The sequence below is a fragment of the Daphnia carinata genome, chromosome 6 (genome assembly GCF_022539665.2).
Source record: "Daphnia carinata strain CSIRO-1 chromosome 6, CSIRO_AGI_Dcar_HiC_V3, whole genome shotgun sequence".
Lineage (NCBI taxonomy): Eukaryota > Metazoa > Arthropoda > Branchiopoda > Diplostraca > Daphniidae > Daphnia > Daphnia carinata.
The window spans coordinates 6,043,947-6,064,929 of NC_081336.1; the positions used below are offsets into that span (position 1 = coordinate 6,043,947).

Consider the following 20,983-nt stretch of genomic DNA (forward strand, 5'->3'; position numbering starts at 1 on the left):
ATTTAGGAGCTTTAGGATAACATTCTAGCACGAATTCTTGATTTCGCATGGGCAATTGCAGAGGAGTAGTTTCAAGTTCTACAAGTATCTTTATATACATAGAATCATGACTGATTCACAAATCAAAGATGATTCTTTCGAGTTTGCACCCCTGTAAATTGGGTTAGCAGGCTTGCATGTTCTGCAAATGCCATTCAACCCATGAATTTAAAATTATAATTAAGCGAGTACTGTTACAATAATTCTGTTTTTTGCATAGGTTCTATTATTCCAAGTGCAGAAGATGGATGGAGGCTGTCACGAAGGTTGCCGGACAGGCAGAAAGGTGGAACATCCCCATGTAACATACTGAAACTAAAAAATAATACGAAAAGCATAGCTATACACTTTCCATAAACACATCAGTGAAAATCAGTTCACTCTTGAAGAATAATAAGTGGTTAACGGTTAGGTAACATTAAAAAAAAATAAAGCAAAGCTAAAAGGTTGCCCTCGAAGCCCTTTCATACTTGAATTTATGACACTGACTCTACCATGAATTCCGACATCTAGCGATGAAGGTAAAAACTTACCTTATTTTCTTTATTGTGGGTTTTTTCCCGAATCCTAAAAGAAAATGCCTGAAGCGTAAGAAAGTCTAAGAAGGTAAAACGAGCCCTGGAGGAGGTTTTTGTAGCCTCAGTCCCTATCAGTTCTTTTCTTTAGTGATTGGGTGGTGACGCTTCAGACAAGACCCTGCATCTAGTACTTTTTTTGTGTTACTCGCGTGCACAAACCTGGAAAAAGATGGCATCGTACAATAACATCTTTTCCGTTTTTCGTTAGCCTCTGTCTTCCTGTATTTATTCAGCAAGTTTGTTGTGTAAAGTGAAACATGGATGCTTTAGGACCTTGCGACGACACTGATATACAAGCCATTCTCGGTAAGTGCGCCGCAATAGTCGTGTAATTCTCGAGAAAACGTGCTGATTTTTTGCTTGACGTGGAGTATAGTTTGCGTTTTATTTAGCATAGAAAGTAACGGTGAAACTAGTATGGTGCAATTTTCGTTTGATTTTTAAAATGTTATTAGACTTCAGGTCGAAATTATTACTTGAAGCAGACGATCTATCAAACAAAGATTTCTGGTGTCTTAAGTAACACGTAGACTGTACTTCACGAAATGAGACATCATTCATGTTTCGCCGAAAATTAGTTTGGGCGTTATTTCAGGAAAAATGCTACTAAATAAGCATAACGTCTTTGTAAACTGAAGTTAAAATTCACGTATATACGATCATTCATATTCACGTAATAAGCTTTTTCGCTACAAGCTTGTGTAGCGACATACTCATGCCCCCAGGCTTAAGCAGACATACGCCCGCCCTCTTGAGAAAGAAAAGGGTTATTATTTTGACCGTCGAAATCTAAAGAAACGCAATTATTGCAGCATTTAAGTTTTCTTCAAAACCTCGTGGCTTAGTGTATGTAATAGTATTTTCATAGCGAAAATTCTTGTGATGTCAATATGCGTGCTCAAATTACCTTATGGCGAGAATAGTGAAATGTATACCGGCAAACAAAATGGTGCTTCGGGCTCACAACCCTTCCTTTTTAGTGCACGAGAGAGAATATGTGATTGCCAGAGCAACACGATTTCCGAACCAATAGTAGAGTTGTCCGTGTCGGTGTAGCAACGCTGTGAAAATCATTCAGCAAGTTTCTGTATTTATCCTAATGTCCCAATGTGTTGTGGAATACGAGTTGAGCTGGTTGGCTAGTTGTACTGACATGAAGTACATCTTCGCAACAGGTAAAGGCAAGATTCTTCCATTTACCCCCTCTCCCTAGGAAAAAGAAAAAAGAGGTTAACTATAGAGCAGTTAGGAAATGTCGAAATACATACTTAATGTACGACGCCGTCTTTATGTTTTAATTGCATTTATTTTGGCTTGTATTAGCTTGTAATGTAGAGTTATGGTATCTGTTACATTTTGTTGGAATTCCTCTTTAGATATTTTCGCTATAGAAAAAAGTAACATTGAAAAACGTAATTGGCGTGAAAATAGATCCGTGCCAGCCTTTAGCGAAACTGGGCGTGTTAGCCAAAACAAAAAACATAACGAAAAACTATGGCTATGAGAAATTAAAATTTGTTAGTTTTACGGGTGGAAATATTTCTTTTTACAAGTGAAGAGTTCCAAATGAGATTATTACTTACGGACATTTTTATTGCATGCCCCTGGTAAAGATGATTCAGCAGTGCTACTAGTCTAAAGCATGGCTATATAAATTGTAAAAGTGGGTTGGATTGGCCAGTAATATTGAAAGAAGTCATGTTAGTCAGTCAGTCAGTTACTTCACAATCTGTTTTGTCTTCGCAGTATTTTCCTTGCAATTAATCTGCTAACAGTTTCACAACAATTGCGTCTTATTCCGAATCGTTAAAAAGCCACCAATACTTAATCATTCAAATTGTCTTGCGCATGAAACTAGGACTTGTAGATTTGTGTAAGAAACAACACCGTCTAGTGTAAAACTAGAAACTGGATATTGCATGCGTGCAAATAAAAAACACAATCTTTCGTAGGACGAAAACAAATACTAGTGAGTCCAATGTTTACAGACACAATTCGGTAAGAAAATTCGGTAATTTGGCAACGTTGGATAATTGTCTTGTTTGGCGTTACCCATAGTGCATCTAAGCTTTTTGACCCCACATGTTCCAAAAAGAATACGTGTACTTTGCATATAATGCCTTTTTGCCATCGAAACGTTTCGTTGAGTTGATTGACCGGCCTTGCACAGTTAAGTGGTTGTCCGCTCCGTAGCCCTCCGCCGCATTAATGTTTTGTTCACAGCACAATTTCTTCAAAGAGTCATCTTGCTATCAAACCAATTGATTTGGTACGCTTCGAAACAATGTTCCATCTTTTCGCCGAAGTCGACAAAACAGGTGGCAGCGACGGAAATTCACAATACTTAGTTTTGTGCTTTGCTATTCACCAACTGCAAAAATACAGAGCTTTTATAGAGCGTTAATTTTCCACACGTCAGCTTCAATCTGGTTAAGAGTTAGCGTTTTGACCTTGTTCATCGAATGACTCTATCAAGTACTTTGTATTTATTTTGGACTTGTGATAATATAGGGTATAAAAGAAACCTAGAAGAAAGAGAAGGTCATGACTGCTACCTGCCTAGCGGATAGATGTTTTCAACACGCTAACTTCAGTTCAGTTGTTTGGATTGGTCAGTTTGCGTAGCCCATCGTGAATGCCTGCTCGGAAGCCAATGCGCATGTGAGACAAGTCCCCCTCTGTTGGGCTCTCAATGAGCTGCATAACCGGACTGAAGTGTACAGTCGGATTTGATTGGCAAAAGCGGATGGTTTTAACTCTAACTACTGCGATTTCATTTTGTTAGTGGCGGGTGTTTTTCTGTTTCATTGACCTCCATTTGGCGAAATTGATCGATGCTTTGTAGCTTTGTTTCGCTAGCCTCCTGAACTGATCAAGTATGCGGGATTCATTGTTATCGCCGTGAACAAAGCCACACAAAAAAAACTGGTTTTGAAAGATTTCGAGTGATTTTTAGTCCGGTCGTGCAGTTGCTGCGGTCTGAATCTTCGCTGCCTAGTTGACAATCTTTTTTTTTTTTTTTCAATTTAAATTTAACGGCTGAATAGAATTTAGATAATTCGTGGGTTCCTCTTCCCTTTTTAATTGTTAGTCTTTCTCTTTTCATCCGAGTTGCCCATTGAAGCGTCATTGGCGTCTTTCATACGGAAGATGAAATTCAGCAGTTTTTTGTGACGATTTTTTTTCTTTTTTTTTTTCGCGCTGCCATAAAAACTAAGACGTTGATGTAGGCCAGCTACTTTGGGCTAATAGCATAGCTGAATTCTCAAAATTGGCTGTGCCCTGCTTTTTTTTCTTTTTTTTAAGTGTAGAGTGGTTGGATCTAAATCTTGTTGCTACATCATTCCGTCGTTACCCTTAGTCGTGAAGAGAAGTGTCACGTTTATCTTAAATCATACCAAAAATTTGTGCACAGGGAGAATCACATCATGGACAGTAAAAAAAGCCCAGGTATTTTAGTGGGAATCGAAGAAAACTATTTCAATGTTCATTCCAAATCCTGTGTTTGTTTTTTTAAATCGAATTTTCCTTATACAAGTGCTATACACAAAATGTCGTTGTTATAGATTTTATGCAATTAAGTAAGAAACATGATCGAAATAACAGTACGTACTGTTTCGGAACTAACTGTTTCGGAGCTAATTGTCATACCAGCCTATCCGTATCGACTTATATTCTACGAATTTTATCAAAATCTTATGTTTCCATTTTCCCCCTTCCAATTAGGCCGTGACGAAGATTTCGTCGGGATGGAGAATGATACCTTACCAGACTTTGCTCAGTTGGAACACTTCATCAACAGCGAGAGCGACGAACAAAGCGAGTAAGTGCCAATATAAACCACATTCGTCTAAAAATTTGCGTTGCGTATATTGAAAATGCGACGAATACAATTTTCACTTGGCGACGAATGAACCATTTGATATCAATAATTTAATTCCAGATTCTAGGGAGACAAGAATTCCTGTTTTAACTATTTCATCGTCTCATTTGTTGATCCTTGTTTGTTTTGTTTGTTTTTTTCCGCCGTAGTAATAGTAGTACTTTAGCCACTACCAAAAAGCTGTGTTGTCTTCTAGTTTTTCCTCTTCTGTACACGATTAAACCATGTCTATATTTGTATATCATTTGTTTTTGTAGTTATTTTGCTGACACGCTTGCAAACCAAGAAGCATCCCGACACAATGAACCGATTGTTTCTTCGGCAATGGTCTCTTCTTGTGATGTCGTTGTTGATTCGTCAGATCTGATAGGGGCTCACCGGCCACTCTCCAATGCAGCAAGACATGGCACGTCGACCAATTTTAGTAATCAGAACCACCAACACCGGCCTCGTATGAATGAAACTCTAAGGACTAGAGCACAAGAAAGACAGTACGGTGTGGGAGTCGGGACGTCTATCTCTTGCGGGGGTTACCACATATCGTAAGTTGCACAATTGTACTTAGGCTTGACTTTTTTTTTTATTTCTGCCATTGAATTTTTTATTTGCATTGTTAACGACCAATTCATTCCAATTCCAATGTCATTTTTGTAATGCATCTATTTCAATTATTAGGCATGGATTACCTGATAGTCCACCAGACTCGGCGTCTGAACCACCATATTCACCCCCGGAAACGAACCGCTCGTGCTCTAGTATCGGAAACTCGCCTTGTAAGCCATTTACCATACGCATTTATTTCCTTTCTTTATTAACAAGCACAGTACCAGAAGTCAAATGGCAATAGCTTGTTATCGTTCAGTAAATCTGCAAAAATGTAGAATATCCTGAATCTAAAACAGTAGAAAATTCAATAGCGTTTAATGTTATTATAATTTTATTTATTTAGTTATTTTTACTTTTACCAGTAGAAATTGTAAATGTTATTTGGAATGGTATTATTATTAATTTCTATATATCATCACACAGCTGGCGGTTCATACAGCGTGTTTCAAGGTTTTTGTTTAACGCGGGCCATGTCAACTTTCTTTCTTCTACCTTTTGTCCACCTCCCTTTTGCTTTTTTTTCTTTCTGCACACAAAATGGCCGCCTTATTGAAATGGGAAAAAAGGAGGAAGGGGTATTGACCAAACAGATGCACCATGCCGACGACGTGAAGCACGATGGGATCCGATTAATGTTGACGCGAGGCCCAACCGTCCGTACTTATTCCGTCCCTTTCCAAAATTCCATAAAAACTTTTCTCGAGAAATAGACGATGCATAGCGACCATTGTTTCCACCTATTCGGAACTGTGAGAGTCCAGAAAAACTCGTCAAAAACTCATTTTAGAACCAAAGAATTCACTGTCCGGCCAAATGCATGGAGCTAAACAATTCGAGTAGTTATCGATTCATTCAAATGGGCATGTTTAATGTCGTTAAGATTCGCTCTCGTTTAGCATGTTACGCAATCGAAAAAAAAGTGAAACGCGCAATTATGGGATGGGCTACTTAACGGCTGTAAATTTTCTTTTTTTTTAGTAGATGACCACAGTGCCAGCCAGCGCTATGCCTTTCCTGCCGAGACATATGGTTCGATTTTTGGCGCCAGCCTTGATCTCAAGAGCGACTTGATTGGTTCCCAGCAGCAGCACCAATCACCAGTCGGCTACGTGGGATCGGCTTCTAATCTTCAGCCTCACGGTCTTCATAACTTATTGTCTGCTAATGCCCAGGGCAGCCCTGGAACTGGCTCTGTCGCACCGCCTCTTTCGGTCGGCTTGAGCATGAGATCTTGCATGAATTCCAATGCTGCGCCTTCGATTTACACCATTGAAGATCACACAAGCAATAGCCCGCTCATCAACCTGGCACCTTTGAGTAGCCTGTCGGAAAAGAATTGCAGCGCTGGTGAAAATGACGTCATTCCGGCTAGTAGGACTGCTCAGCAGAAAAAGCGAAAGCTCTCGATGACTGAATGTTTCCCCATCGGAGACAATGCAATGGGCGCGACAAGTACATCGCCAAGAGTCAAACAAGAACCGCGTAATACGCAAACCAGTTCATTTTTTTGATCAAAAATACGTTATCATTTGTCTGTGTCTTTAGAGCCTTCTCCTGGATCACTGGCCACAAGTCCACGCCAAATATCGGTCGTAGGTTCTGATGAGGATTACAGCTACGAGTTTAGTGCCGACAGCAGTATGTTCAACGACAGCTACCAATGCATCCGTTTCCAGGCTTTCCAGAAAAACACTTGGCATTTGCTTTTCGATGGCAACTTTAAAGAGCTGTAATGCGTATATTGCATTAATTGATTATACGAATATTGATTTTTACGTTTATCGTTGATTGGGTAGGCCGTTGCCGAATTATCGTGTCGATGCGGACAAGGGCTTTAACTTTTCAAACACCGACGACGCCTTTGTTTGCCAAAAGAAAAACCATTTTCAGGTGAGGAATGTGTGAGCTTGCAACATATCTATGGGAGGAGGAAGCGAGAAATGCAAGACAAACTCGACCTTGAGTTATCATGGCCGAGCTAATGTTTTGATTCTGTTACGTTATTATGCAGATAACGTGCCACGTGCAGCAGAATGGAGAGCCATATTATGTGAAAACTACGGAAGGACTCAAGAAGGTCGACAACTTTTACTTGCATTTTTTTGGAGTCAAAGCGGAAGCTCCAAATCAAATGATTCGCGTTGAGCAATCACAAAGCGACCGCAGCAAAAAACCTTTCCACCCTGTTCTGTAAGTTCTGATTCTTTTTAAAGTGCATTTCATACGAAATACCGTCAAACGCTAATTAATGTTTTCATTTTGAAGCTTGGAGTTACAACAAGATCAAGTATCCAAAATCACTGTGGGCAGATTGCACTTTAACGAAACGACGGCCAACAACATGCGCAAGAAAGGCAAACCCAATCCGGACCAGCGCTTTTTTAATCTTGTCGTCAGCCTTCAGGCACATTGTGGTGACACTACATTCACTGTCATTGCTCATTCGTCTGAGCGCATCATTGTACGAGTATGTATGCTTTTACAAGGCCTTTTACATACCTATTTGCGTGAGTTTCTCTTTCGTATCTGCTGAAACGGAAACATTTGCATTCATTAACGTGCGCCTATCGCTAAACGGAAACTCGTTATCGAACGTTTTTGAAACTATTTAGTCAGATGTAACGTATTTGTTGCGCTAGTCTTAAAACATTAACAAACGAAGTTTGTTAATGGAACCCAAAATGTTTTGTAGGCTTCGAATCCAGGCATGTTTGAAAATGAGGTGGAACAAAATTGGCAACGAGGAACGTTTTCTGATTCCATTTTTCACGCTGGACGAGTTGGAATTAATACAGACCGACCTGATGAGGCCTTGGTAGTTCACGGTAATCTCAAAATTACTGGCCACTTGGTTCAACCGTCTGATCGGAGAGCAAAGGAAGGCATCGAAGAGGTAATGTGCCTTCAACTCCGTTTTCTTCACGTGAGACCTAACTTTAATCCGATCGGATATGAATTATTTTTATTGCACGTTTAGGCGGATACTAAGGAACAGTTGCGTAATGTTCAAGCTTTACGTGTGGTTCATTATAAGTACACGAAAGAATTCTCCAAGACCGCCGGACTAAAAGAAGACGAACGTGGAGACACAGGTGTCATTGCCCAAGAAGTCGAGTCCATCCTTCCTGATGCAGTTAGACCTGCCGGCAACATCGTTCTTCCAGACGGAAGACAAATCGAAAATTTCTTAGTAGTCAACAAGGTAATTGGAAATTCAATAAATTCTCCTTTTTTTTTCTTACCATAAATAGTAAACAAGTAAATTTTTTTTTAGGAGCGCATCTTCATGGAAAATGTTGGTGCAGTAAAAGAACTGTGCAAAGTGACGGATAATCTTGAAACACGCATTGATGAACTGGAGCGAATGAATCATAAATTGGCAAAATTGAAACGGCTTGACAGCATCCGCTCTTCGGCTAGTGGATCAACAGGTATTATTTTATTCGGTGTCATTGGAGTATTTTTTTTTTTAATATATTTTTTTTCCCCCTTCAATTCTACGTAGTGAGTAACGTTATGTCCAGTGTGAGCCGTCACCGTAAACCTTGTGGTAAATTTTCACCTTCGGAGGGAAACCCGATTTGCGCAAACCGAATAATCCAAGCTACGGTCATCATTTTGGTTACGATTATGGCCCTATGGTACTTAATTTAATTTCATATCTATTAAATATTTACCTTTGAGTAAAAAAAAATTTACTATCGTAGCTTGATTGCCATGGCTACATTATACATACTCGAGTGGCAGAAGCGAAATACGGACATCTTGTTGGCTGAAACCAAGTATAAATGCTCTCTATAATTTAACCAATGGAAAAAAAAGATAGTGAATGACGCATATTTTGAAAACAGTGGGCACAGGGCGACTTCAGAATTCCACACCGTGCTAAACTACACAGATCCATCGTTGGACTACGTTTACTTACCTGACGGTGAACCGATTTCTCATGCGGAAAATAAAACTTTCAAACCTCCGGACGTATCCACAACATTGTCAACTAGTAATTCGACAACTATCAGCGTCATTAGCTCTTCGCGAAGCATTCTTTTGCCGACGAAGCAAGATGGAGCCGCCAACAATTCGACATCGCGCTTCTATACGTCTTTGACTAGTAGCAAACCTGAAGTCGTTGGTAAACCTGACGCATGCGTAGCCACCGTTTCTTGCCAGGTGAAATTAGATTTTCTTTTTTGTTTCCTGTTTTGATTTTTCAAAAAAAATCATTGCGACATTTTTTTTTATTGATTAGATCTACTGCTGCGCAAGTGCTGCATCAGGAATTGCAACTACACGAGCCTGGACAAGCATAACTACTCAGCAAAATGACGTGCAAAATGAAAGCACTGTAGCAGAGCGTCCTCTTGGTATTGTCACGTTCACATTAACTATTTATGAATTCATGTCTATCCGTTTCTTAAAATGGTTCTCTTTTTAGTCACGTCCGCCACGAATGATGTATCTAGCCTTTCACCACCTGACGACGAGCTGGCCAATAACGTCGAACATTTTGAAAGCAAGGAAAGGAAAAATCACAACTTTGGAGGCCCTAGCGATCTTTCGGGTGGCTTCAATTTGCGTGAGATCAATAGACAGGTAAAGAGTCTGCCAGGAGTTGATAAGTACTACCACGAAACAAGAGCGTTTTTAATCTCCGACCATTGCATGATTGGAACAGTTCAATCTACAGAAGCAGCGAGACAAGAAAACTGGTCGCATTCCCCGCCAGAAGCGCCATTTGTTAACTCAAACACGAGAATTAGGTTTCCGGGGTTCTACGGACGGTGATTTCACACCAGCGCGTTCTCATGCTCCCAGCGTCAAGCCCACGTCTCAGGCCACAAGTAAGCAAATCAGCCCTTACGACACCGTTACATAATTTAGACTAAAACTACTTGGTACCCGGCTGAAGCAAACACTTTCGTGATTTCTCACACGGGCTGCTGAAAGCGCTGCTAACTTTTATTTTGTATTATTTCGTTCAGCCTGGGATGGACGAGTCAGCTACATACGCTTGGTGGGCTCCAACTTCAATACTACGCTGGGCCCTAGCTACTGCATGCCCAACAGTGACGAGTATATCCGATGCCTCAATGGTGACGCAGTCAACTACACGTACGGCATACCGCTCAGCAAGCATATGCCTGATCGCAGTTTGACCCTACAATTTCAGTAAGTATCAACCCAACGTTGCCTTAAGGGCTTTAGCTGTTATGCCCCTTAAGCACCGCTTGTATGTATTGGTGTGCTAAACAATCAGATGAATAGCATGTTATAGATATGATTAAATGGGTTTAGTTTTTTTCATTTTTGTAGTGGCGGCAATCCAGTCGATTGGTAAGAGTTGAGTCGCTTTAAGGAAACTAAACGAAAACATGAAATAAAACAGTTTATTTAGAGGAACATAAAGGTCTTTCGTTACCAAAATATTTTTTTCTTATTTTCATCAGTTTTACGAACAGCTTCAGTCTCCAGCCGGATCAATGCACGTCACCTGTGCGTTTGGGTGCCTGTCCCGATGGTCAGCGGGACCCGATGGGAGCTAATAGCATTCAGCGAGGCCCCACCCTTAACCATGCTGATTCGGTAGCACGCACATTCTTCATTGATGTTGGTCGCTCCTCAATTGTGGCGTACCGCTTCCGTTTCCCTGTTCTTAGAGGGGACACTGTGGTAAGGGCCATGTTCAGTTATCAGTCATTGTACCATTATACGATACCTGGAACGGTTTCGGTGAAACCGCTTTAGATGCGGACCTACAAAAATCGTATTCCGTTCTGCATTTTTTTTATTTATTAGTTTTTTTATGTGTCATATTTCATATGTGTTAAATGAATCCTTCCTTCATTTTAATGCCCCTTTTTTTGTTTTGTTTGTAGGATTTGTGTAGCAAAACGAATAGTGCAGCGGGAGGAGAATACGTTGAATATAACTTGGTGTTCTACCGAGTTTGCGGTGATTGAGTGTCTAACCTGAACGTGGTCGAGTTCTTTAAAAATAATTCTAACAGTAACTACTACCTAGTGTCAAAGTTTGTGAAAAGTGAATTTTAAATGCGCCGATAATAGACTGGCCGTAAACGGGATACAATCAACATTTGTCTCACGATTGAGACTCCATCCGCATGACATTTGTTCGTCTAAAGGAAATTCCTGATTTTAGTTTGACGATCATATCTCTACTGTTCCATTTCTAAATGGAAAACCATTCATGCAACTTTTTTCATTACATCTTTTGCCATTGTTGCATTTCTTTTTTTTCCCGCTCGCAATCTCACTGTCTCCCCTTTTTTTCATTATTTTTATTACACACATATTTCAATACTCATGCTCCCGCTGTATGAGAAATTCCAGAATTTTAGGAGCGGTTAGCAACTGGATTTACCCTATTTTTTTTAATTTGCTTTTTTTTTTTGTCTTGGTTTTTGACAAGTACCGTACCAGGTGTGCCAATCGCTTCTGTTAACTTTTTAACCTTTATTGCAAAAATGCATATCTTTTAACATGCATAATATCCGGAAAATTTTAGCTTGTTCATGGATGCCTCTGGACCCAATTTATTAACTGTTTTGATGCCTGATGTATCAATGTTGCGTGTCTCCTTTCTCTATTTTCGAAAATCGTTAATAGTATTTTGTCAGGAAGCATTGATTTTTAGTTGTCATATGTGCGTTCTTCTTTCTTCATATCTCTTCGTATACTGTAGAACTCTTCTGCTAGATTCACCGTATTCAGCCAGACTACCGAACATATAGACGGTTCCCATACGTTTTGCTGACGAAATCCGTATGAAAGAACAGGCTGGTCGAAGAAAACAAGATGTCACTAACACTGTGCTTTTTATAGCGGAAGTCTTTGTAAGACGTAGATGACGTTCATTTTTCGCCAACCAGCGGATTTCGTTTTTCAAATTGCTATCGTACGTAGTAGACGTAAACCCAAAATATATATATATATACATACAGTACTTATGTTTTTTTTGTATTTAGAGCCTTAAAAGCCACCTACCCTGACATGGTTTCTAAGCTCTGTCTGTTTCCTCCTTTTTTTTTTCTTTTTTAACTTGGCCTTTCCAGTTTATCCGTCCATTATTATACATGTGTAGTTTCCACGGTGTAGCGTTTCGTCTATCTGTGTAGCATGCACAAAAAATACATACCAGGTGATTTCAAATGTTACTATACTTTTAAACTCGATTGCAGCAAGCTCACTTCCGAAATTCATTTTCAATATAATCATAAAAATGTACAGTTACACTTGGGCTCAACCTATACTGTACTAAGAGTAATTCAAGGATTTTTATGGGATAACAGTGAAATGCACAACACGTAGAACCTTGAAGATGAGCATTTTTTGAGTTAAAACCTGGGGCTGGGAACGGAGGAGATACAACACAAAGTTCACCAAGTCGTCGATATGGTACTACACGCAAGAGAGGGCAACTGAAAGTAAGGTCTACCAGCGGCATCTTCGACATAAGAATAAGGGAAAACTGGGAGGGAAATGTTTGGGATGCTTCCATGGGTTGTAGACGATAATTGCAAAACCAAAATAGCAAATAAATCTATAATTAGCGTTCCGTTTCATTAGAAAAAAACAAAGGGGAAAAAAAAAAGAAAAGTGTCAATCTACGGTCCCTCGTTGATCGACTCGTCCCAATTTGATTCGGATGTTGCTACTACGTTTTGCCGCTTCCTCTCAGACTCGCCACTAACATCAGGGAAATGATATGTCAAGATTATTCTTGGACCAATCATTTTCTTTCGTCATTCATACTGCCGAATTTAGTTGTTTAAAAAAAGCTACATTAGCATAGAAGTAATAAGAGAAATAACTTAAAAAATAATCACTGATAAAAGACGAAAGGTCTTTAAATAGAATAGGCAAATGAAAAATTGGAGCAGGGAAGAAACAGAGTTGTTGGCAACAAATTCAAACGGATTCAATTTCAGTGATAAATTTGTGAGTTCTCGTGCATTTGACCGCGATCACTGTAAGAATTTATTTAACCTTCTTAATTAAAAATTCTAATATCAAGATCTCAAACAGAAAATTGGTTGGCGCATGACAGATGGTACGAAGATAAGAGGGATACAGTAGGATGAAATGATCTTACTGTCAAAATACGATGATTGATATGGATAGAAGGATAGCTAGCGCCCAAGCATAATTGTCGTTCTTTTCGAACGAGTCTGATTTGAAACATCAATATTGCTGCAGATGTAAAGAATAACGGACAGATACAGACTTATACCAAAATATCGAGAGAGAATTATTGCTTGAAGAAGAGAGAGAAAGATACAGAGAAAGTGTGAAAGAGAAATAGAGGCGAGGAATAGAGACTTTGAAAAACGAGAGGGAGGTTTTAGTTAACTAGATAGAAGAAGAAAGAACGGTTATAGAGATGTACTGTTTGTATACCTACAGACGATCAGTGCAAAAGTGAGTAAGAATTTTATTTTTTTTTAGAATAAGAGATGTAGCTAGTTGAGTATTGCTAACTAACATCAGCACTAGGAGAAAAAAAAAAGGACAGATCGTATTGTAAAAATATTTCGTACAATTGTTGCTGGGTTGAGATGAACAGGCTTAATCTGTATAAACACGCCCGCAAATGTGGGACGATCAGACGAAACGTGTAACTTTCCGTATTTCCTATGTACATTGATTGCTTTATTCACAATTCAAAATTTTGAAGCTTGTCAATAATTACGAAAGATTAAGCATGCAATCGTAGTCTAGCAACCTTAACGGCGGTAACAATAACTTTACAAGGGCTCTCCCCAAAATAACAGTCTATCACTATAAGAAAGTCTTGTTTGATGGTCTTCTTGTCATTCGATTTCTTTTCTTTCCCATTTTTTTTTTAGAATTTTGGTTGGTTTTCCTTATTTGAGTCTAGGACCAAGCATCAAGATATAAGGCACTGGAAATACAGTATACCTCAAAATTTTTTTGAAACATTTACATTTTGCGAGTGATTACGAAATGCCAAGATTTTACGTGACCGCAAATTCACTTCTTTTTGGGTATACCCTGTTCCATAATCAGTTTCGTTTTACGTGTGACCGACAATCCGTGCATGCTGTAAAGCCATTCTGAGGTCGATTTAGGAGATCTCCTGCGCATTAAGAACACATACAGCCAAATCTTTTACTGTTCACCACCGCATCGTACCAGGTGAAATATTTCGAGATTTCAACTGGAAATCCTGGTAATTTTTTTTCGTTATCAAGTGATGGACGGTATTCGTACTGATTTGACAGTACTCCAAAATAACCGACAGACTTGGAAAATGCTGGGGATGTAACGTTTGGGGAAAAGGAGCATGTTCAATGACTTTGCCCGATACTTAAGCCAAACGTAACTTGAAAACTATGATTTATCAGTTTTGTCGCTGCCGTGATTTTTTTTCTCCCTTTTTTTTTCCTTATTTGAGAACATCAACTGTAGATGTGCGCCAAACACGTGAAAGGCCGAAGAAATAAGCAAAAGAAAAATGATTTAAGGAGTTCTACGTTAGCTTTTTTCAAATGAAAGAGTTCTATCAGAAGAGTAATTGTGTAACAATAAACTACAGGGGTGTCGGGTTTAAATTTTCTTATGATATACCATGACTGGTATTTGCCTCAAGAGGATAAACATAACTAAAACACAAAAAAATTCCATGAGAATGAATATTAGTAAACTGAAGGGGTGCTAGAATAGCATGGGTCTTTTCGAATAAGAAAAGAAAAGAACAGGAGGGTGTAGGCAAAATTGACGTGAGAAGAATTGCATTTAGAGATTTTCTTTGTTATGCGCATACCCAGACGTTTGACACAACCATCGCTTCCATGACGTCCAGTGAAATACCGGTATTAACTAACCATATTTTATTTGAAGGATGGCCGTATCTGTCTGAATCCTATACACGGGGGTAAAACCGATAATCTCGTTTTCAAGGAGCGTACTATGATTAGCACTGTAGCTTGGCGCAAGTATTGAAGGCGTGTAGTTTAGCTATTGATGGGAGTTGTTGACGCATTTCTTTCTAAATTTTGTTTTCTAGTTACTTGTGGTATTATGAATTGCAGGATTTTTCGTGATTATGTCTGGTTGTAATGTTTCACGCTTGTAGGATCGGAAGACTACAGATGCACAACTACGGATTTAGTTTCGCCATACAACGGCGATGGAGTTAGCTAACTCGTCGCGAGAGAGAGTTACGCGAGACAACGAGGCTGGTGTGTCATCAGATTTTGCAATAATCAAACATCCGTCTCGACGGTGAAAACATTTGTGTTACTGATGTTGTTATTATAGCGGGTGCTGCAGTTTTGTTTCTTGGTCAGTGGCGTCTCTAGAAGCATGCCTTCTTCCAAGTCCATAATATCAGAACCACCAGAATCTGACAATGAATCTCGCTTGTTGCGTGCATGACCTGTCATCATAGAAATACAACGAAAATTCTTTAATATTTTTTTTCCAGAAGCATCAATGGGATTTCCGTTTGTCTCAATCAGGTTCGAGGTTTGGTGTAATATGTTCTATTACACAAGGTACTAGAAAATTGAAAAAGAAAAATATTGTGTAAGCAAATATTTAAATAGCTATTTCGCTAGCGAGTTTTAAATCTGCATAGAAGGACAACGGGTGTTATTATCTTGCGACGATCCTCCATGCGCAGGTCACCGAATCGTCCGTCAGGATTACCGCATTACAGGAGATCGAAGTACATTGCGCACAGTAAATGGCGTAGTCATTTCGGCCATAAAGTTTACTGTACGGAAGAATGGGGACAATGCACACTGTTTTGTAAAAACCTGCACGAACTTGCATTGCCCTGTCTTAGTTCTTTCTGGACTAATGCTAATTTTGGCAGACATTCTGCATTTGTAAAATAGGTCACCGACTTTTTAAAAGAGATGATGGAAATTAAACTAGGGAGGAAAAAAACCTTTTGTTTTTCTGCGCCCGAAAATGAAAGATTAAAAGAATTTTCAGATTTGTTCCTAAAGGATTTCTCCTTGTAGCTTTTCTATTGAAACATGATTTTTAAAAAAGGGTTATGGTATGCTCGTCTTTAAAATGACGTACTCAAGAGTTCAACCCTTTTCATATTTACTTGACTGTTGCGACTGCAACGACCTTTTTTTCTTTCTAACTTTGAAGTTTGATAACAGTAACATAGAGGATCATATACCTAAAGTGCCAGGAAGGTAAGGACAGCTTGTGACGTGATTGAAATTTTGCGACTGCATTTCCTCTTGATCGGTTTCTCGATGGTAAAAGTAATTGAAGTTGGAGACGATGACAGGTACGGGAAGGGCAATAGTAAGTACACCAGCAATTGCGCAAAGTGAGCCCACGATTTTCCCCCATACTCCCACTGGCCTGTAAAGTTGTAATAAAAAATCACACAAAAATGGTGCCGGTTAATAGATACAAGATGATCTTATCGTACAAAAAAAAAAAATGGCATATCAGACCAAAATTATAAAGCGAGGCATAATTCGAAGGGGGGGCATCTCAAAATTTACGAGCACCAGAACATTTACATTTGCGTTTTCGCCAGGAATGGATAGAGAACACCACTCAGTATTCTGGCGTAAATATCACAGGTGAATTTGAGTTACCCTTCCGACGAATGAAATACTTCATTTTGTCGACTTCCTCGTTCCCTACAACGATTGGCAGTGAAAATGCAAGAATTCTACAACAGCGAAGAAGAAATAAGGAAAAAGCCAACAACGAAAAATCACAAGGCAGCAACAAAATAAAGAAAAAATGATCACAGTCCGTCACCAAGGAAATCTGAATTTTAATGTAATTGCAATTGTTCGCAAGCGACCATAAACCTGGAATGCGAGAACCAAACTCACAGGTTTATTTTTAAATAGTTTTGAACGAAAGTGTAAGAAAACGATTGCCTTGGTTACGGCAAACTAACTAGCAGAATTGATAATCACATTATTAAGTGCACGGGGTGTTGTGTTAATCCAGGGACTTTAGCTGAATGCGCATTCAAAGTAATTTTAAAGGATACACATACATAATAATTAAAAAACAAAGAGGTGGAGTGGATCGAACAACTTGGCAATGTTAGTTTTTAGTACACCAAACGATACGGGTTCATGTTAACCGACAGACAGTTTTTAGTAGTAACGGATCAAAGACACAACTGCAAAAGAGAAGAAATATAGAAAGCCGGTCAAAGAAAGATTTAAAAAAAAAAGATGTATAGGAAAAAGGGATGAAAAAAGGAGAAAGAAATTGAAGGGCAGGCAAGTACATCGTACGTCATGTCACCATAGCCGACGGTGGTCATCGTGACTACGGCCCACCAGAAAGCATCCGGGATGGATTTGAAGTGGGATACCTCCGAGCCAGCCTCGGCAAAATAGACGGCACTTGAAAATAATATTACGCCTGCAAAGTGAGGCGGAGTTTCGGGTCAAAGTAATCCTTAATAGGTTTGTCTGAATTTGTATCTCTATTGCCATACAGTAATATTATTTAGATGCAAAGTAACTTAACCACTCCTCACAACAAATGTGGGCGGCAAACAGCTATCATAAGTGAATCAATCGTTTCTACCTACCAAACAATCCGATTCTAATTAAAAACAATTTTTCAAACGATACACTATCAACAGCAAACACCAAAGCTTCAGATAGATCTTAATAGCTATAGATAATATTTTTTTGAAAGTCACGATTGGTTTCCTTCTTGTAGCTTACTGATATGATATGCTCTCCGATGAGGAACCCAGCTAACACTGACTTACTCAAGCTACCGGCTTAAAAATGAAAGGCAGCAAATAAAACGCGATGTACTGGAAAAAAAAAAATGAAACAAGTTCGAAAAGCTAACTGGTAAATATACATACGTATATATATGTCTCGTGATTCTGGTCACGGCCCATTTAACTTCTTTTAGTGCGATTCACATTTCCCCATAAGTTGGTCGGTTTTATTTGTTGTTTTGTCTGACTCGCCTAACACCACTGAAAAAGGGAATTAAAAAAAAACAATACTACGAAATTTTTACATGATTTCTTTTCCTTTGATGTCATTAATTTGACGGTTTAATGGTGACGCCATTTTTAGATGCACTGGGAAAAAATAACGATTTTGCGAAAGCGCTCTAACGTTCAACAGCCTTTGCCCCGATACGTTTGAACACGATTTGATTGAAAAAAGCCCTTTAGCTCTTTCAAAATTAATTCTAAAAACCTTTTTGCAGTTAAATGAGCGTAAAACAGCTACGCCTAAAAGAAATGTGCTGAAATTCTTCTTTGCGCATAGAAAAAACGAAAACATCTTTGCGGTCATAGGACTATCGATCATTGTATCTTGCATTTCTCCTGAAATTACTAATGCTAACGAACCAAATATTGAAAAAAAAAATTTGACTCAAAGGACCGATAATACAACTGCGTCGCGTACGCGACAGGATACAATTTTCGCGGAGAAAACTTACGATGCTAAGATGCTGTTCAAAATGATCTATCTTTAGCACACGAGGAATACGGATAGGCAGGCCCAGCAAACGAAAGGCGAAACGTAAACTAACTAACCATAACAACTACAAAGAACTTCAATATTATTTTTTCTTATTCGAAAACTGTGATTTCAATAAGTTGGCAACTAACTAGATACAAAATTTACACACATAATAAACGCAAAAAAAAGAGAGACAATACTGAGCAATATCCTGCATTTCCCTTGCATTATAGGTATGATGCTAAAACTATGACCTAAGAATCATCGAAATAAATAAATCCAAGGTTGCTTAATTGATCCGTAACAACCACATTTGCCAACTCGTTGGTCAATGTACTCTAGGCATCCGACAACACGAAAGAACTTAAAAATTCAACGCTAATCAGGATCTTGCCTTAGATCTATTGGCTTTAGATTAATATGGTGAAGGAAAAGGATATGAAGAGTCAGAAGACGAGTGAAGAAAAGAAGACGAAGATGACGAGAGGCCTCGGTATGTATGGACACGAACAAAGCGAGAAACAATGAAAAAAGGTTGACACAGGCGCACGAGCTGCTGCGGTGTGCTCAACTATCCAAAAACATCTAGACAACCAACACTTTTGACGATCGATAAACTGAACCAAATAGCAAGTAAAAGAGGTAGTAAAACTAGACACACCGGGTTGACGAAAAAAGAAAATATAAGTTTGTGGAAAAAAAATAATAATAAACGATTCAGTAAAAAAAAAAAAAAAGAAAAAGAAAAAGAAAATAGGATCACAAAAACTGAAAAATAGAAACGGAAAAGAAAGAACCGAGCATCTTTTTTTTTTTCTTGGCTCGTTAAAAGAGAGTATGAAAGAACTCGTATTTCTCAAGTCGATGAGGGTGTAAATATTACACGGCTGGAAATACCTCATATCCCCGTAACCGACGGTGGTCATGGTAACCACAGCCCACCAAAATGCGTCCGGGATGGATTTGAAGTAGGAATATTCCGAGCCCGCCTCAGCAAAGTAGACGGCACTCGAAAATAATATAACACCTGGCAATATACACCGTCAGCAAGAACGAAAACAACCAAAAATGAAATTGTAGGCTAGTGTGTGTGTGTGTGTGTGTGTGTGTGTATCTGTTGTGTGCGTCCCGCAAGAGGGTCTCGTCTTCAGACCGTGAGCGCATCAATGTCGTGAAATTCCTTTCCGATACAAACAACAAGGAGGGATAACCACTGAAACAAAAATTGATCACGATTGCGTGCGACGCTATTCGTTCTTTTTTTATTTGTAATGTTTTTTCTCTAGAAGTGCTGCGTAAAATCCTCGAAATGTAGCGATTCTCTTTATGTGGACTGGAGATTATTCTTAATGTTGACCAACATCGCGCATACATCGTTAGTTTATATGTATACTTTCTAGTTTTGAGCATTAATTAAATATAATTTCTGTTTTCTTTTTAGATACTACTTACAGTAATTACATTTTGGTTATAAGAAATGAGACCGGCTACCGGTAGTTAAACAAAAAATGTAGAAAATAAGATTACATGTATCTGAAATGAAACTTAAACGATGACAATGCTAAAGTTAAATAAGACGAATGAGTAGATTGAATTGGCTTACCGATAAACAAGAAAAAAATCAAAAGTCCTAGTTCCCTCATGGAGGCCTTGAGCGTGCGACCTAGAATCTGGAGTCCCTTGGAGTGGCGAGAGAGTTTGAATATTCGAAACACTCGAACAAGTCGAATGACTCGAAGGATGGCCAAAGACATGGCCTGATTGCTGTTCCGCTCTTGTGGTGGTCCTCGGTGGATTCCGTCGTCGATGTCCTCCTCTTCTGCCAGGACAGTGGCCAACGTTATGAAGTAAGGAATGATGGCCATAATGTCGATGACATTCATCATATCTTTAAAAAAGTTTCGTTGGTTTGGACAACATATGATGCGTACGATGATCTCGAAAGTAAACCACACTATGCAGATTGTTTCGATGAGAAAAAATGGGTCTGTAAAGTCGGGCACTTCGTCCTCCTCAATTCTCGTCAGATTGTCAGTGCCGTTGAAAAGTTTATAATGTCTGAACTCCGGCAACGTTTCAAGGCAAAATATGACGATCGAAAGGAGAATGACCACTACTGAGATGATGGCTACCACGCGAGCTGCTTGTGAACTTTCCGGATACTCGAAAAGTAACCACACTTTCCTCTTCCACTCAATTTCAGGTAGCGGTCTTTCTTCCTCTTTAATGAAGCCCTCGTCCTCCCTACAATCCGAAAACAAAACAAACACAACACAAATGTATCTCAGTTTGTTTTCAAATTAGTAGCATTCCGCAGAAGGTCATCAGCTTGAGCGAGAATTCAAATCGATCTTTTTGCAATCAATAATGGTGGAGGGAAAGCGTTGAAAGTGA

General features: G+C 39.1%; 2 protein-coding genes across 12 annotated transcripts in view; one reads left to right on the forward strand and one right to left on the reverse strand.

The window, feature by feature from the left end:
- Positions 1–688: 688 nt before the first annotated feature.
- Positions 689–12,298, forward strand: LOC130702327 (myelin regulatory factor-like). The gene is made up of 21 exons (XM_057524005.2): positions 689–923; positions 4,344–4,440; positions 4,758–5,042; positions 5,176–5,273; positions 6,085–6,588; positions 6,652–6,835; positions 6,903–6,996; positions 7,118–7,296; positions 7,372–7,573; positions 7,799–7,999; positions 8,084–8,308; positions 8,381–8,537; positions 8,612–8,747; positions 8,814–8,888; positions 8,958–9,276; positions 9,356–9,470; positions 9,542–9,699; positions 9,782–9,947; positions 10,089–10,275; positions 10,554–10,776; positions 10,983–12,298. Exons 1-21 carry the CDS (start codon positions 875–877, stop codon positions 11,064–11,066), a joined length of 3,738 nt encoding a protein of 1,245 aa, XP_057379988.1. The 5' UTR covers positions 689–874; the 3' UTR covers positions 11,067–12,298.
- Positions 12,299–12,425: 127 nt separating this feature from the next.
- The window catches only part of LOC130702302 (potassium voltage-gated channel protein Shaker-like), a 39,387-nt gene continuing 30,829 nt past the window's right edge, over positions 12,426–20,983 (reverse strand). For 6 of the 11 annotated variants that reach the window (XM_059495619.1, XM_059495624.1, XM_059495623.1 and 3 more), the window contains exons 4-7: positions 20,193–20,833; positions 17,384–17,513; positions 16,288–16,478; positions 12,426–15,525 (exon numbers count right to left, since the gene is read on the reverse strand). In XM_059495619.1, coding sequence (XP_059351602.1) covers positions 15,353–15,525; positions 16,288–16,478; positions 17,384–17,513; positions 20,193–20,833 — 1,135 coding nt within the window. In that variant the 3' untranslated portion in view covers positions 12,426–15,352. Of the gene's footprint in view, positions 15,526–16,287; positions 16,479–17,376; positions 17,514–19,486; positions 19,617–20,192; positions 20,834–20,983 lie in introns of those variants that run through there. The other 5 variants (XM_057523972.2, XM_059495625.1, XM_059495626.1 and 2 more) reach the window with 5 other exon arrangements.

What these genes read in the sequence shown, in the direction of transcription:
- LOC130702327 (XM_057524005.2), top strand. Translation starts at nt 875, where the DNA reads ATGGATGCTTTAGGACCTTGCGACGACACTGATATACAAGCCATTCTC. An exon ending in TTCGGCTAGTGGATCAACAG is followed by an intron (nt 8,538 to 8,611) that starts GTATTATTTTAT and finishes AATTCTACGTAG; the next exon opens with TGAGTAACGTTATGTCCAGT. An exon ending in TAGCCACCGTTTCTTGCCAG is followed by an intron (nt 9,277 to 9,355) that starts GTGAAATTAGAT and finishes TTTATTGATTAG; the next exon opens with ATCTACTGCTGCGCAAGTGC.